Genomic DNA, 17,923 nt, shown 5'->3' with positions numbered 1-17,923 from the left:
AATAATGCGTCAGAAAATGTCACGTAATTGCCGTATATAATTATGTGCGACGCAGCATAGACAGCGCGTGTTGTTTGTGTACGCTAACTTACAGACGTGATAATGCGTCATTTTGAGTTTGATGGACGAAATATGCGCGGCCTCGTTAATGTAAACATTTCATCTGTCGCAGCCTAAAAACGTCACCATTATTGGCCATTGAGAAGGTTCCGACAAGTGGAGGGCGGGAAGGGGGACGCTTACTTACGCCACGCCTGTAACTGCACAGAATTGCGTGAAGTGGTGATGCGATAGTTGGGCAACTTTTCAATTCTCTAGTCTGGCAACATCTCGATCAGTTGAGCTACAGTTCAGTTGCTCATTCACTCATTTGGATATTGAATGTAACGCGCAATTAGAGGGTATGGTACTTTTTGACAACATACGTCGTATAAAGGAGATTGAGAAATGGCCTCCTTTATACAATATTGGGCTCAAGGAATCCACCGATCCAATTATAAAAAGGGTGTTATGGGAGGAGGTCTACGAAACATTGTTTCCTGCATGGAATAATCTTACAACTGAACAAAAAGCAATAACAGGTAATACCATTTGAATTACGTTTAATAAAAACGCCAATTTCCAATCAAAATGCCTGCTCTTTTCCAGGCTAAAAAGAAAACTTCCCAACAATTAACATGGGGAACAAATTTAAAATTTATTTGGTAGCATTCACAAACATCCATTCCACAGTAAATCACATTTACATACTTAAATGAATAACCTTAATTCAAAATTAATGAGACATATTGCTCAAAACTCTGAATCTGGGAGTGCTTTGTCAAGCAGAACCGGTAGCCATTACTATTTTCATTGCCTCGATTGCATAAAGCAACAGTGGACTTTTAATGTTCTACCGAAGTACTGTTGGGCGAGAAGCTTGGGATTCCGTGTATTTCTTCCAATGCGAGTACACTGTCTAAAATGTTGACTAAGTGATGAATGCTGTTGCTCAGGAATGCCACACACAAAAACCATTGTTTCATTTCCCAAGTTTCATTGCACTCATGCTTTTATAGTGAGGACCTTTTAGAAGTATATTGTCAGTTGTGTGGGCAGGCTTAATGCAAGGAAGATCATGCAGTTACGCTGCTTACGAGAACATAGAGTAAAAATAAGTTAAAAATAAACAGAGTTAAATCAGCAACTATTTGCAAGCAGAGTGGAGGAATAATGAAAGTTCAAACTGAAGGACTTAGGTTGACCGTTATCGAGTTCTGACTTTCCATTGTGGAATAATCTTGTTACATGTGTTCTTAGAAAATGTACACTCGAGAGCCGGGCGAATAAAAAAATCCACAAAAACTGTTTTCAATGTTTCCTTCGCAATATTCCTCACGAACGAAAATATAATATGAAGCTGCTAACTACTCAGTGTTGAATATATACAAATTATACCAAAAGTGTCTCCACTTTTACCCCATTAACCAAAATGCTTGTGACTTGGACCAATAATGTAAGGTAGACGAGAAGTATGTTTAAAACCACTTCAATAAAAAAATGCTCAAATAAAACAACTCCCAATGTTCTGTACACTGTTACTGCATTTGCAGTACATAATGCTGTAAACATTTAAAAAATAAAATGTCTTGTGGCTGTGTTGGGACTTCAGACAAGGCGATGAAGCACAGTGCAAGATGCATAGATTCCCAACCCGCTGACATCACTAATGTGTCATTTAGCACAGGAGTCTTCCCAGAAAAACTAAAATATTTGATTGTCTAGCCAATTTACAAGAAGGGTGACTAATCTAATGTTACCAATTGCCATTATCTGGATTCTCAAAAGCAATTGAAAGGGTAATGCATGAAAGTTAATAAATAATTTAAATCAATTAATTAATGGATAAAACAGTTTTGGGAAAAATAGGTATCAATCTAGAAATTTTTAAAACTGATCATAAATTCCATAGCCAAAAATTAATTGCAAAGGCAATTAAAAATCATGACCCTACCATGTACCTATATTTATAAAAGTATATTTTTTCTGAAGGCACTGTCAACTCTACAATTACAAAACAAGAAACAAACAATTTTCATAGAGAAATTTATATAACAACCATGTATCATAAAGGTTTTCTTTATCTGCCTAAAATCCTGTTTAGTGAACTACCAAAGGAAATTAAAAGAATATCAAAATTCCATATATTCGAAAAGAACTCAGAAGTGCTAATTAGAAAAAGTTTTATGGTGTCAAGAAATACTTAAATTATCAGCTTTCAAAATAGAGCAGTGTATTTCCTTTGTCATGCAGTATCCAAAGTGCTAAACTGAAAACTAAATTTGTTATAACATCAAGTTGAACGCATATATTCAGAACGACACAACACATATAAGTCACAGAGTAAGTTGACAAGCAAGACATGTGCACACGTTAGCATTCGAATGAGCACTGAGTCCCAGTCTAGCGGCCGCTGCTCGGCTGACCGCTTAGGTGGCGCAGCTGCTGCATGGCTGGCAGACAGCACCGCATGTAGAGGACGCGTGTAATTGCGCGGCGGCGCTTTGAATCATCGGCGAGTCACAACACTTTTCCCCCCTTTGAAATTGTTGCACTGCTCCTGATGGAGGTGTCCTGGAGATGGCTAACATCCATAGGCGTTGTTTGACTCGCCGTAAAGTCTCGAGGAGGAGGCTTCCCGTACGGACGGAAAAGTCCCGATGCTAATGGGTTGAGATGACAGGAGACATAGGAGTCGAATCTGCTGGGGCCCCATGCACCAATCTGCCTGTTGCAGCAAGTCCAGTTGATATAACAGGAGACATGGGCGATGTGTCTGCATCCGTTGGAGGAGGAGGCGAGTAGATTGGCTCTGATAGAGGATGGTCATCTGGTTCCTGCATGGGCACGTCTCCTGGTGGCGTCCGTTCTTGTGCTGGCATCGCGATGATGGTGAGAGGGCTGCGTTGTGAGTATTGAGAGATGCCAAGATCCCGAGCATCAGGTAGAGCCAAAGGTGGTGTAGCGGCATTCGGAACAGGCGTTGCCGGCACACGAGGCCGAAGCTGGTCCGAATGATGCACTGCAACACCCATGTCCATCTGGATTTCATACAGGCATCGGCCACGGTGTTGTAAGATGCGGCCTGGGCTTCATTTTGGCCGCCTGCCATATCCCCGTACCCAGACGGGTCGTCGGCGGTGAACCGGCAAAGTGAAGGCACCCGCGGCCATGAGGTGGAAGGCCGCAGAAGATGAAGTAGCGTGCGGGGCTGTCGGCCATGTAAGAGCTCAGCCGGGCTGTGGTCACCCATTGGGGCGAAATGGTAAGACGCCAGGAACTGGAGAAGTGCCTCATCAGCAGCAGAAGAAGTCAGAAGTTTCCGCATCTGAGCCTTAAATGTGCGGACCAGTCGTTCATCCTCACCGTTTGATTGTGGCTGTAACGGCGGGGCCGTGACATGCATAACGCCGTGACGAGCACAAAAATCCGCAAATTCGGAAGAGGCAAATTGCGGACCATTATCAGTAACAAGAGTAGAGGGGAGGCCTTCCAAAGAAAAAATGCGGGTGAGAGTACTTGTGGTTGCCGCGGTGGTAGGTGACGTGCAATGTACAATGAAAGGAAAGTTAGAGTAGGCGTCAATTACAAGGAGCCAATAAGTACCTAAAAAGGGTCCCGCAAAGTCAGCATGAATGTGCTCGCAGGGCTTCTCAGGTGAAAGCCACAGTGACAAAGATGACTTCGGGGCAGCGGCCTGTGACGCACAAGGGCTGCAGGCGGCGACCATGTGTGCAATTTCAGAGTCGATGCCAGGCCAGTACACATGACGTCGCGGCAGAGATTTTGTGCGAGACACACCCCAGTGCCCTTGGTGAAGGAGGCGCAAGACCGAAGCACGCAAAGATGCAGGTACCACAACACGTGGCGAAGCATTGTCAGTGGAAAGGAGGATAACACCATCCCTAGCCATGAGGCGGTAGCGCAAAGCGTAGTAGTTCCACAACAGATCAGAAGTCTTAGCAGACGGGTGATCTGGCCAACCCTTCTGAATACAGCATAAAACCCGGGAGAGGGTAGGGTCAGAACCCGTAGCAGCGGCAAGCCTGTCCCCAGTGATGGGGAACCCGTCCACAACCCGCTGCTCGGCAACATCCAGGTGGAAACACAAAAGTTCGTCCCTATCGAATGCCAGATCAGGACCCATGGGAAGGCGAGACAGAGCATCAGCATTTGCATGTTGAGCCGTTGGCCGGAAATGAAGGCCGCGGTGGTCTAGCGGTTCTAGGCGCTAAGTCCGGAACCGCGCAACTGCTACGGTCGCAGGTTCGAATCCTGCCTCGGGCATGGATGTGTGTGATGTCCTTAGGTTAATTAGGTTTAAGTAGTTCTGAGTTCTAGGGGACCGATGACCACAGATGTTAAGTCCCATAGTGCTCAGAGCCATTTTTGAACTGGAAATGAATCTCATAATTGAAACGAGACAAGTAAAGAGCCCAACGCTGGAGGTGGTGTGCAGCCTTGTCGGGAAGTGACGTTGATGGATGAAACAAGGAAACAAGTGGTTTGTGATCCGTAACAAGATGAAATTTTGAGCCATAGAGAAAAACACCAAACTTATGAAGAGCATAAATAATGGCCAAAGCTTCTTTTTCAATTTGAGAATACTTTTGTAGGGCATCCGTGAGCATTTTGGAGGCATAAGCAATGGGTTGTTCTGAACCATCAGAAAAACGGTGCGCAAGGACTGCACCGACCCCGTATTGAGAGGCATCTGTGGCAAGAACAACAGGCCAGATCGATAAGTAGCCAGCCACGGGGCCTGTTTCAGCATAGTCTTCAATTTCTGGAAAGCTGCATCGCATGACGCGGACCAATGAAAAGGCACGTTTTTATGCAACAGGTGATGCAACGGCTGAGCCACCGAAGCCGCAGATGGTAAAAACTTGTGATAGTATGCTATTTTCCCCAAGAAGGCCTGCAGTTCCTTAACAGATGTAGGGTGAGGAAGGGCATAGATCGCAGCGACAGTTTGCTGAAGCGGACGAATACCATCCCGAGAGAGTTGAAACCCCAAGTACGTGATAGATACCTGAAAAAATTGTGATTTCTGAAGATTACACTTAAGACCGGCAGTCTGTAAGACATGAAAAAGTGTGCGGAGATTTTGAAGATGTTCTTCAGTGGTGGAGCCAGTGACAACAATGTCATCCATATAATTGATACTCCCAGGGACAGGGAGCAATAATTGTTCCAAGAATCACTGAAAGAGAGCAGGGGCGCTAGCAACCCCGAAAGGCAAGCGTTGGTATTGATAGAGGCCAAAAGGCGTGTTAAGGACCAGAAAGTGCCAGGAAGCAGCGTCGAGAGGAAGTTGATGATAAGCTTTCGACAGGTCAATTTTAGAAAAATACTGGCCTCCAGCAAGTTTAGTGAACAGTTCTTCAGGTGGGGGCATAGGGTAAGCGTCAATGAGGCATTGAGCATTTACAGTGGCTTTGAAATCACCACAGAGACGAATATCAGCATTTGGCTTAGCAACGACAACGACAGGAGAGGACCACTCACTGGAAGTGACAGGAAGCAAGACCCCTGAAGTAGTGAGACGATCCAGCTCCCATTTTACCTGATCACAAAGGGCCACAGGAATGGGCCGAGCCGGAAAAAACTTAGGCCGAGCAGTGGGTTTGACCGTGATATGAGCTTCAAAGTCGTTTGGACAGCCTAATCCAGGAGAAAAAAGGGATGAAAATGTCGTCGACAAGGAATCCAATTGAGCATAAGGAATAGCATTAGAGACGATATTGACAGAGTCATCTATGGAGAACCCAAAAACACGAAAGGCATCGAAACCAAAAAGATTCTCTGCGTTACTCTGGTCGACCACAAATATGGGAACAGTATGAACGACGGATTTGTAAGATACCTCAGCATTAAATTGCCCCAAGAGAGAAATCTTCTGCTTATTGTACGTCCGTAATTGCCGAGTGACAGGTGACAGGAGTGGAGAACCCAATTGAAGATACGTCTGAGAATTAATTATAGTGGCAGCAAAACCAGTATCCACCTGGATGTGAACATCTCGACCAAGGATTTGGACATTGAGGAATAACTTCCCTGAAAGGGAAGAAGTGCAATTGACAGACAACACAGAATCAGCGTCATGTTCATGAACATCATGTATGCGGTTGGAATTGCAAACAGAAGACACATGACCTTTCTTTTTGCAATAGTGACACACAGCCCAACGTTGGGGACAATCCTCGCGTGAATGTTTCGTAAAACACCGCGGACATGAAGGAAGTTGCCGGGGGTTTTGCTGCAGTTTCTGAGCGGGTTGTTTACGGTTAGGCCGAGGCTGTGCGTGGGAGCGCACTGCGGCCACGTCGGCCGGCGGGGACGCACCCCACACGTCGTCAACAGCGCACAGAGGTTATATCTCCCCGACATCACCCTATGCCTCTATTTGCGCCCCAGCGGCGCGAGAAATTTCAAAAGACTGCGCAATGGAGAGAACTTCATCTAGAGTCGGATTTGCCAACTGAAGGGCACGTTGCTGAACTTCTTTGTCGGGCACCGACCGGATAATAGCATCCCGTAGCATGGAATCGGCATAGGATTCTTTGTGAACGTCAGTAACAAATTGACACTTTCGACTGAGGCCGTGAAGTTCAGCAGCCCAAGCGCGATAGGATTGATGCGGCTGTTTTCAACAACGATAAAAGGCAACACGAGAGGCTACCACATGTGTTTGCTTTAGAAAATAGACAGACAGAAGTGAGCACATTTCAGCAAAGGACAAAGACGCAGGATCCTTCAAAGGAGCCAATTGTGACAACAACAGATACATTTGAGGTGAAATCCAGGAAAGGAACAGAGACTTACATGGTTGTTCATCCGTGACATGAAATGCCAAGAAGTGCTGTCGAAGACATTTTTCATAATCAGACCAGTCTTCCGCCATCTCGTCGTAAGGAGGAAAAGGAGGTATAGCCAATGATGAGAAACGCCCCGCATTTGATGCCCCGACGAAATCGCAAATCGCCGCCGTTAGAAGCATTTGCAGTTCAAGGAGACTTTGCAATAGTTGCTCGACAGTAGCCATGGAAACCTGTGGGTCAACGGTGAAAAGGAAAAATCCACTACCTCATCGCCAATTGTTATAACGTCAAGTTGAACACATATATTCAGAACAACACAACACATATAAGTCACAGAGTAAGTTGACAAGCAGGACATGTGCACACGTTAACATTCGAATGAGCACTGAGTCCCAGTCTAGCAGCCGCTGCTCGGCTGGCCACTTAGGTGGCGCAGCTGCTGCATGGCTGGCAGACAGTGCCGCACATAGAGGACGCACGTAATTGCGCGGCAGTGCTTTGAATCATCGGCGAGTCACAACAAAATTGTATTCATTTAATTCTCTAAGTTAGTATATTACGACTTTTAGTATATTACGACTTGTTAATGTGAGTGGTTTCATATTATACATAAGAATATTTTGTTAGGGAACATATAATCGTAAATCTTTCATGTCTTGTTAGCTATAAAGATCATGTACGACAAATCCTATATCATGACATTTGGAAACAAGGACGCTAAACAAATAATGAAACATTTCTTGATTTTTTTCTTATTATAAAAATTATTTGCAGGCAATAGTAACACATTAGTCTACAGAATTATATAATACAATTTCTAACAAGCAAAACCAAGAAATTACTTTGGTAGCAATTGGAATACATTTCACTTTACAGTGTCTACATAGATAACACAATCATAGGCACGCGCAAAGGACAGGTTGAGGGAAGGTCTCATCAGGTAGCACTTGCTCTCCGAAATAAGTTTTTTGTGTCACCAATAGTTTCTGTGGCATGACATGACACATTTCAAAACTAACCAATTCATTGATATAAAGAAACAGTAATTTTAAAAGTCTTACACCCCCCCCCCCCCCAACCCCGCTCTAAAAAAAATGAATTTCAGCAAATGTCCTGGGTCACAAGCTATATATAACTTATGAAACTGCAGCAGGGAGAATATAGTGTACTGAAGTTTGGGCTAATTGTGTTCCATATTGCTCCTTTAATGGGCACTTGTAACTTGGTGATTGCTTACACATCTTCATTGACTTTGACATTTCCAGCAGTCTATGGGAAGTAAGGTGCCACTGGTTCATTTGGAAGCTTCTTCTGAAAAGAATGGAACATGTTGTGTGTCAGTTATAACAAATTATCTTGGTCTTTGATTCTCCTCTGTAATGGGAAATGGAAATTTGTAGGTCAGAGGTGGTCTTAGTGGGTTGATCTGTTGATACCTTCGCAGAAGTCATAAGCTTGATTAGTGCAGTTTGGTTCATTGTATCCTTATTATAGAACATTCAACTTTCATTTATCTGAGCACATTTCATGTGAGACTGACCTGGCACTAGGAACTTGTGGTCTAGAATTCCTAGATTTTTGCTAATCTTTAATATTGTCATTTACATTTTGATTATGTATGAATTTGTATTATGGCCACCACAAGTGTGTGAATACAAAATACCATGTTTCACCTCAGATGATGTGTTGTACAGATGTGTAGCTCTGTGTGACGTTGTTTGATTTACTCCTTTGCTACTATCTACTGAAGGGAAAATTAAGGTTAATGAATGGAATGAAAGGTCTCTCTGCCCTATTCAGCAATAGGAAGGAACCAATACTGCTAGGTTATATTCATGAAACTTTAGTACAGAAAATAAACAATACAGCAGTAATTAACCACGGTAACTATAGAAGAGCCAGTGCAAGATGATCCCTGACAGCTAGCAACACTGTTGCCAGATTTCAGCTGCAAAGCACAAATGGCTGCAGGTAAAAACAATAGCTCGCTTTTTAGATAATCTTCTCTACTTAATCATCAGATATCCATTTTTTGGAAAGAATATAACAATATTGGTACAGCATAAAATATGGGGTTCATAGTTGCACATCTTGTAGGCATATTTTTAAAAGATTGGGAATTCTTACAACAGCCTCACAATACATCTGCTCACAAATGAAATTTTTTTCTCAACAACATGGACCAGTTTAAAAACAACAGTGACATTCATGATCATAATACCAGAAAAAAGAAAGACTTACACTATCCTTTGCTCAACCTATCTTTGGCACGGAAGGGGGTAAAATATGCTGCTATAAATTTTTTTGACAAATTACCAGATGCAATAAGCTGTCTGACAGACAGCAGTAATAGCTTCAAAAATAAATTGAAATCATATCTCCTTGAGAACTCCTTGTATACCATAGATGAATGATCATGTCCATAATGAAGTAGATTCACTACAATCTGTAGATGTCCTACAGACTGAAATAACTTTTCTTAAAGAAATTGCCAATTACTCTGCATAGATGACTGTGTTTTAGTGTAATAGGTGAGAAGCTACATCACCGATTGTCTCGGAGCTAAATTCACATGCAGCACAGCTGCTAATGTTAATTCTATGTAAATGAAGTGTCAAGGAAGCATTGTTGAATAAAAGACAAATTATGGTTGATATCATGAAATGGTTCAAATGGGACCTCTTGAACCAGGGTATGAAAATGATCTGAAGTTTCTGCGTTGCATAATAACTACCTTTCTGCTGTTTGGTTTCATTCCCCTTCTGTTGCCACTGGAGTAGAGCAAGATGCTGGATGCCATGCATATAATCTGTATACAATGGTTTGTAGTTGCGAATTTGCCTGCTGATATTGCTTGTTCAGCTAAGATGTTCACTTTTTCATTGTATTTTATGCTTACATGACAATGTACCCATAAAAGATTAATAATTTGGCCTTTCCTATGGCAGCAGCTAATTTTCTTAACCACACCCAGAATATGTTGGTTAGCTGATTTATTCCAACTCTGAGGCTCAATGTTTTTGAAGATGCTCTGGGAATACCCTGTAGAATGAAGATATAAATTTAATGGCCCGTAAGCCATCTTGGGAGTTTGTATGTCTTCCGGACTCGAAGCTGGGGAAAAACAAAAGCTGCTGCACCTTGCCCTCTGAAACTGTCAGGAATCAACCTATGCTGACTCTAGTACAGATGTGTGTGTGAACCCTAGATATCTAATGTAATCACATGTATAAAAGATAAGTGCAACAGTGAAGATAATTTGCTTCCACTTGCACAGGGTACTGCAACTTCCACAAACATATAAAAAGAGACAAAACCCCCTACACCACTTTAGGATGATACGTCTGAATGTGCAGTGTGTCAGAAATAAACTCAGTATACTAAAGGTATTTGTAAATGAGAACTTGTCATATTTGTTATTATTAACCGAAAAGGTCTAAAATGCATTAAAGCTAGCTACTATACTCTAGATGGTTATGTACTGACAAACAGTTGTTGTAGAAAACAGCATGAGACTGGTGGTGTGAAAATCTTTGTCACTGAACAATTTCTGTGTAAGGGTCTTGCTCATATTGAGCAACCCAGCGAAGAGTGAACATTAGAAGTGGGTGGTATTGCAATCCAACTAGAAGAGATTGCTAAAAAGCAAAACATAAAGTAATAGGAATATAGACTACCATTCGCTTTACAATTTCTGTAACATAATTAGGCAGACTGGTCCCAATGACCTTTCTGTACTTGGAGACCTTATTATTGATGCAAAGTCGAGCAACATAGCTAATATGAAACTTTTTGACATATTAACTTCATAAAATAAATTAGAAATATGGTTTCCTTGGACACCAGGGTCCCAGCTTCTAGTACTACCAGAACATATTATACAATAATTATCAATTAAGTATAACAACATAGACTTTAATTATTCAGACTACCTTTCACAATAAATAGAATACAGAAAATCAGCTTCTAAAAGAACAACGAAAATTTTTTATAAAGAACTGAGCTTTGCATAACAGTAGCACCAACTCTCTTAAAACTAAACTAGCTGAGGAGAAATGGAATACAATCTACCATGTGTAAGGGCCAGATGGCAAATGGGGTGAGTTTTACATTATTCTACTGAGGCACTTTGAGTCTTTCTGCCAAATTACAGAAATGCAGAGATGGCCAACAAACACTCAGAATGGAAGCAATAACAAACTCAGACTTCCTGCCAACCATGTTAAACTTGGGCAGTATATTCCTGACCTAGATGTCCTGCACAAATCAATAGGACAGCATATTTTTAATCAAAAATGTAACATGGATAAGAAAGCCTTTAAAGTAGAAATTTCAAACCTTAGAAAACTGGTCCATGGTAATGAAATACCAGGGTCCACTAATGTTAGCAAAGCCTCCTGGAAACTGATCAGTAAGTAGTGAAAAATCTCTGCAACTAGGGATAACAAACCCTTATGCAATGTATAGGATGTTAATATTACAAAAGACTCAAAAGTACTATGTAACCTTTTTAATAAACGTTTCATATCACCAACAGGAAATCCAATGCACTAAACATGCACAAATCACGTTACTCAAATAGTGGATTTTGAATTTGACAAGGTCAAGGAAAATGAAATAAATAATTCGCACATAAAGGAACAAACACTCAGTTGGATGGGATGGTACATCAAGTGCCATAGTTAAAAAACGCATGAAAGAAATTGTTAAACCACAGGAAAGATCACTGTGCAACGACTGTGATTACTGTATTTCTCCACAAAGTGTGAACCTCCGAGACGAAGGAATGGAGAGCACGGGCATATCCTTAGATCTTTCCAAAGCCTTTCACTCAGTCGACTGTAGGCTTTTGTAAAGAAACTGAAGGCGTACACATCAAAGACTCATCAAAGCATTTATTGTCTACGTACTTGACAAATTGCAAGCAGTGTACTAAACTTTCATACAAATTAGCAGACCCACTTTCCTCTGTGGCTAACTTTTGAATTGTGGGACTGATGACCTCGCCATTTGGTCCCATAACCCCTTTCAGTTAATCAATCAGTCAATAGATTTCCAGACTACCAGAGGTAAAGCAATCCAGGGGGTGTTGCAGGGGTCAGCCCTTGGTCCCTTCCTCTTCTAGGTTCATGTCAGTGACATGGTACAACCCTTCAGCTCACATCTTATAAGCTACGCCAGTGACACTTCCCTCTTATTTTATGAGAGAGACTTTGAGACATTACAGTCAATTGCAACTAAGGGTGTAATGGAAGTAACCACATATTTTCTATACAAAGGCCTAGACACATAACATCAGCAGATCCCAGATACTAACATTTAAAACAACTGTCGCACAAGAGGTTGGAACAAACAATATATGTGGTATTACATCAGTAAAAACATAATATTAAATTTCTTGGTGTCCACCTGGACAAAAATGTATGTGAGAAAATCAGCAGTCACTTGTACATGTTAGCCAAATGGGAAAAATAATTTGAAGCCAAACCTTATAAGTAGTATACAATGGCACAATTGATCCATTTCTTAATAATGGTATTGAACTGTGTGGCAGACTTCCATCTGAATAGTATATTAGTGTTACAGAAGAGAGCAATTAGGTTAATGCATTGCCTAAGGTCCAGAGAGTCCTGTTGTGACACGTTTATCCAGCATAAATATTTAATAGTATATTCCTTTTATTTATATAAATTTATTATATTTTTTATGAAAAATAAAACAAAGTAAATAAATGTAGTAGTACACATAATTATGACGTTATAAGTAAGGGTGACTACTTCAGACAGAACACAAAATTAAAAATAATCAACAATTGTCATTAATTGGTAGATATAGTTCAACAAGCTGTACTTTAACTCTTGAGTGGACATGCCTACGTATGTTGTTGTTGTTGTGGTCTTCAGTCCTGAGACTGGTTTGATGCAGCTCTCCATGCTACTCTATCCTGTGCAAGCTTTTTCATCTCCCAGTACCTACTGCAACCTACATCCTTCTGAATCTGCTTAGTGTATTCATCTCTTGGTCTCCCTCTACGATTTTTACCCTCCACGCTGCCCTCCAATACTAAATTGGTGATCCCTTGATGCCTCAGAACATGTCCTACCAACCGATCCCTTCTTCTGGTCAAGTTGTGCCACAAACTTCTCTTCTCCCCAATCCTATTCAATACTTCCTCATTAGTTATGTGATCTACCCATCTAATCTTCAGCATTCTTCTGTAGCACCACATTTCGAAAGCTTCTATTCTCTTCTTGTCCAAACTATTTATCGTCCATGTTTCACTTCCATACGTGGCTACACTCCATACGAATACTTTCAGAAATGACTTCCTGACACTTAAATCAATACTAGATGTTAACAAATTTCTCTTCTTCAGAAACGCTTTCCTTGCCATTGCCAGCCTACATTTTATATCCTCTCTACTTCGACCATCATCAGTTATTTTGCTCCCCAAATAGCAAAACTCCTTTACTACTTTAAGTGCCTCATTTCCTAATCTAATTCCCTCAGCATCACCCGACTTAATTAGACTACATTCCATTATCCTTGTTATGCCTACGTATAAAGCGCACTAAACTCAAATAAAATTGAAACTTCCTGACAGATTAAAACTGTGTGCCAGACCGAGACTCGAACTTGGGACCTTTGCCTTTCACGGGCAAGTGCTCTGCCAAGCGCGACTCACTACCCATCCTCACAGCTTCAGTTCTGCCAGAAAGGCAAAGGGCCCAAGTTCGAGTCTCAGTCCGGCACACAGTTTTAATATGTAAGGAAGTTTCATATCAGCGCACACTCCGCTGCAGAGGGAAAATCTCGTTCTACAAATAAAATTGTTTTGCACCATTCCAATGTTGTTCCACAATGGTGAACCAATAACTATTCCCTCGTTATTGCTTCAGCTAACACTGTGATTAATTGTGTCGTCATTCGCCCATGAGAGCAGCAGAAATATAAAATAAACAGTGAGGTAGGTCCAAAAAAATGTACAATCTGTGCAAGAAATTGACCAACATTACAAGCTAGGTGCACAGTCCCACAATGAAGCAGTTACCTATGAAATAATGAATAATCAAATAAGAAGTTTGTTGGGATCCGATGCAGCTCCGCTGTTAAATGCTTCGAGTGGGTTATTACTGTGGGATAATACTTGTCCTTGCAATAGAGTGATATAATGAAAGTTTTAATTATTGTTAAGTTAAACAGTGGTTTAGTGCATATTATGTGAGATTATTTTATCGATGTTTTATTAAACTAAGCTTAAACTATGATTTCGCCCCTACATGTTTACCTTGGTCACATGAAGACAACTATTCTTTAAATGTATGCTATGTGCCTGCTTGTGTTATGAAAATTGGTGTGTCCGCTGTAGAGTTAAAAACCTATGAAGCAAAGCTGTTCCACAGGAAGTTAAAAGCTTTCCTAGTAAACAATGTTTTGAGTACATTGAAGCAAGAATGTAGTGTGATGCTGAGTGGGCTTAAGTTTTCTCCTTTCAGCTTGTAGAATAGTGTTTCTCTTACACTTGTAGAGATATCAAATGGTTTGTTGCCTTTGCAATTCCTTCTTCGGGAAGTTCATTTGGAGCTAGTGCCTTCTTATATCACATGAACCTATACCACTTGGTGATACGTATGTCTTAATTATTGCCTTTGTCATTAATTTCTACTTTCCTTCTGGCTGATAAGAAACATTTTTACAATGGGCATAATCTGTCCACTAAAACAAAGGATCAGCTGGCTGCAGTTCGCCAATGGCTAAATGTGCTTTTGACTACAGTGAGCTGCCTTCAGGCTGTTGGCACGGGTTGTAGTGGTGGCAGAAAATCTGGCATGTCGCATGGGACAACTCAGGTGTCAGCAAGGCTAGTGGCGGATGGTAACATGTTTGCGTTGTTCAAGGTTGAGGGCCAGTGAATAGGGGGCCATTCCGTCAGAAGGGTACAAGCACATGTGTGTGTGTGTGGGATTTCAACTTCATGTTGCTGCCAGCTCTCCATCTCGAGAATAATTTGAGTGTGAGAAGTTTGCAGGAGGGCAGTAAATTCAGGAAGTTTGTTAAAAATACTACAGTTTACAGATAAAATTTTGACCGTCACGGTGTCTTTACTCTGAACGCAGACTGACTTCGCTATCTGTGAGTCGTCTGGTGGGTGTTCACCAGAGAACCTCAATCTACTGCCTAGCCTAGAAAACCCACATGTGCGCTCCACAAGTTCTCTGCTACTTGAGTAAAGGCTTCCTTTGTGTGGTGCACACCTGATCTACCACAGCGAGGCTTACAATTCCCCACCTGATAACACAGGTCCAGAAATCTGCATCCAAGGCCTTCAGAGAATCGTCATCATTGGTTTGAATATTGCAAATTTTTTCAGCAAATTCTTCTTTTGACGTACTAAATTGCATAAGTTATGAGGCAATTAAATTCATCTTGAGATCATATTAACTGGCACCTTACCATTCCCAATTTCTAACAAATGGTGCAAGAAATGAACGGTATGGTAAATGACACAGTTCGGTTCCAACACAGTGTCACATTAAATAAGTAAGTCAAAATGAAAATAAATCTAAATCTATGAAAATTCAATTTAGCAAAGCACTTGGATATTTCAGACCAATTGGTGAAGAGCTTCTGGAGAAACACATATTTACATTTTTATTTATATCTAGATGATATACCACACATGCTTTCTTTGTCTGACATGACCTTGTACTTTCATTTTGAGAGTAAGTAATTTGCCTTTGAGTCATAAGTGATTACTTACCCATGTGCTAGTTAGTACTCATAGTTCTAGAAAATCCCACAGCAACATGTGAGAGAAGTGATGTGTTTGACAAATTCCATGAGTGCTGCAGGGAGTTGCTTCAGTATCAATGAAATACTGTGGTTCTATTTGGTGACACAGCAGTTTATTCTTTTACTGTTTCATTTCAGGGCGAGATGTTCAACAGCACTGGAAAAACATACGCATGTGTTTCACACGAGAATTAAAGGCACAGCGTAGCTTAAAGTTGGGGCAAATTTCACATAAACAAAGGAAGTACATGTATTTTGACAATTTACTGTTTCTCCTGCCATCAACAAAGCCACGGAATACCTATAGAGAGACCACTCCAAGCAAAGAGAAGGAAACACTTTCCAGCGATGAACTTACAACTAATACTATCTTCATCCAGAAATATGAAGCAGAATCGGAGACGCTAGAGGACCCTCTGCTCACCTCACCTACAGCTAGTGAAGAACCAAAGAGGCCAGAGGAATCTCTGTTTCAGTCACTTACAGTTCATGAAGAATCAAACCAGACCAGACCAGAAAAATCTCTTCCTGAGCCACTTACAGTTAGAGATAAGACAGCAGCTGAATGTGATGCAGACACACATTTTGTGTTATCTCTTGTACCATTTCTGCAGTCACTAAATGCGGAAAATAAACTCATTGCACAAATTGAAATATTGCAAGTATTTAAAAAAAATTGAAGAAAGGCAACGACGGCCCTTACCAAGCAGTGAAAGTTTGTCCACAGTCAACTTGAATTAGTTAAATGTGTCTGCAAAGGAAAGATCAACTGACAAATGATGGCAAGAGTGTTTCAGGATATTGTGAAAGATTCAGGAACTGCATGCATCAGCCCAGTGTTTGTAATCCATAAGATGTATTTGCAGTCTTTGACAACCAAAGGAAGATGTCAGCAATACTAATAAATGATTGATGAGTGTTTCCTCACATTCATCATTGTAGATTTATACAATCCTCACATGTTAAATCAGCAAGAAATTCATTCTTGCATCATACTCCTACATCATCTTTTGACTTCATTTCTTTGCACACAACACAAAAATAATCAACTTAATGTACAGGGAAAAAAGTAACATTGCACCAGACACCATGTTTCAGTTGGTCATAAACAAGAGTAACAAAGGTATTGCCATGGCTCACAGGTAATAGAAAGAACTGTCTTAGCACTGAATAAATGCAATGGAATTTTATACTATGATGTGAGATAATACTATATTCCTTGAAAAACTTCTTGTTCAAAATTTCATGAAATAGATCCACCTCCATAGCAGAACAATCATCTTGTCTGACAAGACAACATTCCCAGGTGTAAATAAATAATCTTGATGAAACTTGACAGGTCTGTAGAGGGTTAAAAATAATGCAATACATATTTTTTGTTCCTGCCTAATTTCACTTTCAAGAGGTAAAACACACCCAGAAGGTAATGTGTCATACTAGGTTTGACTATCTTTGAAAGCATGAAGTACAGAAAGTGTGTGTCATATAGAGGTTAAAATATAATTAAACTATCTGGCTTGTAACTATCCACCCTCTGTACTATATGTCCTACTTAATTAATATCATAATAATACTTCACCACAATGAAATTAGTATTAATTTATTGTACAAACAGCACTTTTCCAAACCTTTAAGAAGCAGGTGCTGGCTACAATGCTGTGTGGGACTTTAAAATGTTTTATGCATCTTTCGTGCTTCTATCACATCTGGAGTCACAGTTATATGGTGCAAATTGTGTCGTTAGTACTGAATAAATTACCAGAACCGTTCTTTAACAAATGATACTTGGAAGCCCTCTTCCAATTTGCAGTGATTATACATCAGAAACTACGTGCCGTAAAGTGATTTCTTTCTGGGGTAGCAGCCAAAACTATTGCTTTGGAGCTAGAGTAGGAATAAGTACTGTTGGATAATAGAAGAAAAATTGTGCAGAAATTGAAAAGTGGTGCCCTTCTCAAGGCAGTGGATGTGGAATTAAAGCAAGGACGGCGATGTTGAAAGATACACTCAAAGAAGATGAGGAAGCTTCATTTTTGTGGCGTGAACATTTAAAAGGAAGAGGTTACTGGGCTGATATTTGCTAGAAAAGTCATTGCAATTTCAGGAGCAAATAGAACATGATTCAGAATTTACTGACAGTGATGGACAACTGTATCAGTGGGCTGGGGAGGATTCAGTATTAACCAGATTACTGTTAGTGAAGAGGCTTCATCCACTGACAAAAATGTTGTGCCATTATTTAAAGACTACTTTTCAAAGTTAATTGACAA

At 40.7% G+C, this 17,923-nt stretch overlaps 1 protein-coding gene across 1 annotated transcript; it reads left to right on the top strand.

Annotated features, from left to right (window-relative positions):
• The first annotated feature begins 403 nt into the window (after positions 1-403).
• Positions 404-16,333, top strand: LOC124620117. Its single transcript, XM_047146788.1, has 2 exons — positions 404-581; positions 15,792-16,333. The coding sequence occupies exons 1-2, from the start codon at positions 404-406 to the stop codon at positions 16,331-16,333; spliced, it is 720 nt and encodes a 239-aa protein (XP_047002744.1).
• The last annotated feature ends 1,590 nt before the right edge of the window (positions 16,334-17,923 follow it).

Source organism: Schistocerca americana, chromosome 6 (genome assembly GCF_021461395.2).
Source record: "Schistocerca americana isolate TAMUIC-IGC-003095 chromosome 6, iqSchAmer2.1, whole genome shotgun sequence".
NCBI lineage: Eukaryota > Metazoa > Arthropoda > Insecta > Orthoptera > Acrididae > Schistocerca > Schistocerca americana.
Note: the sequence above shows the minus strand (reverse complement) of the source record. Positions and strands in the feature narration are given on the sequence as shown.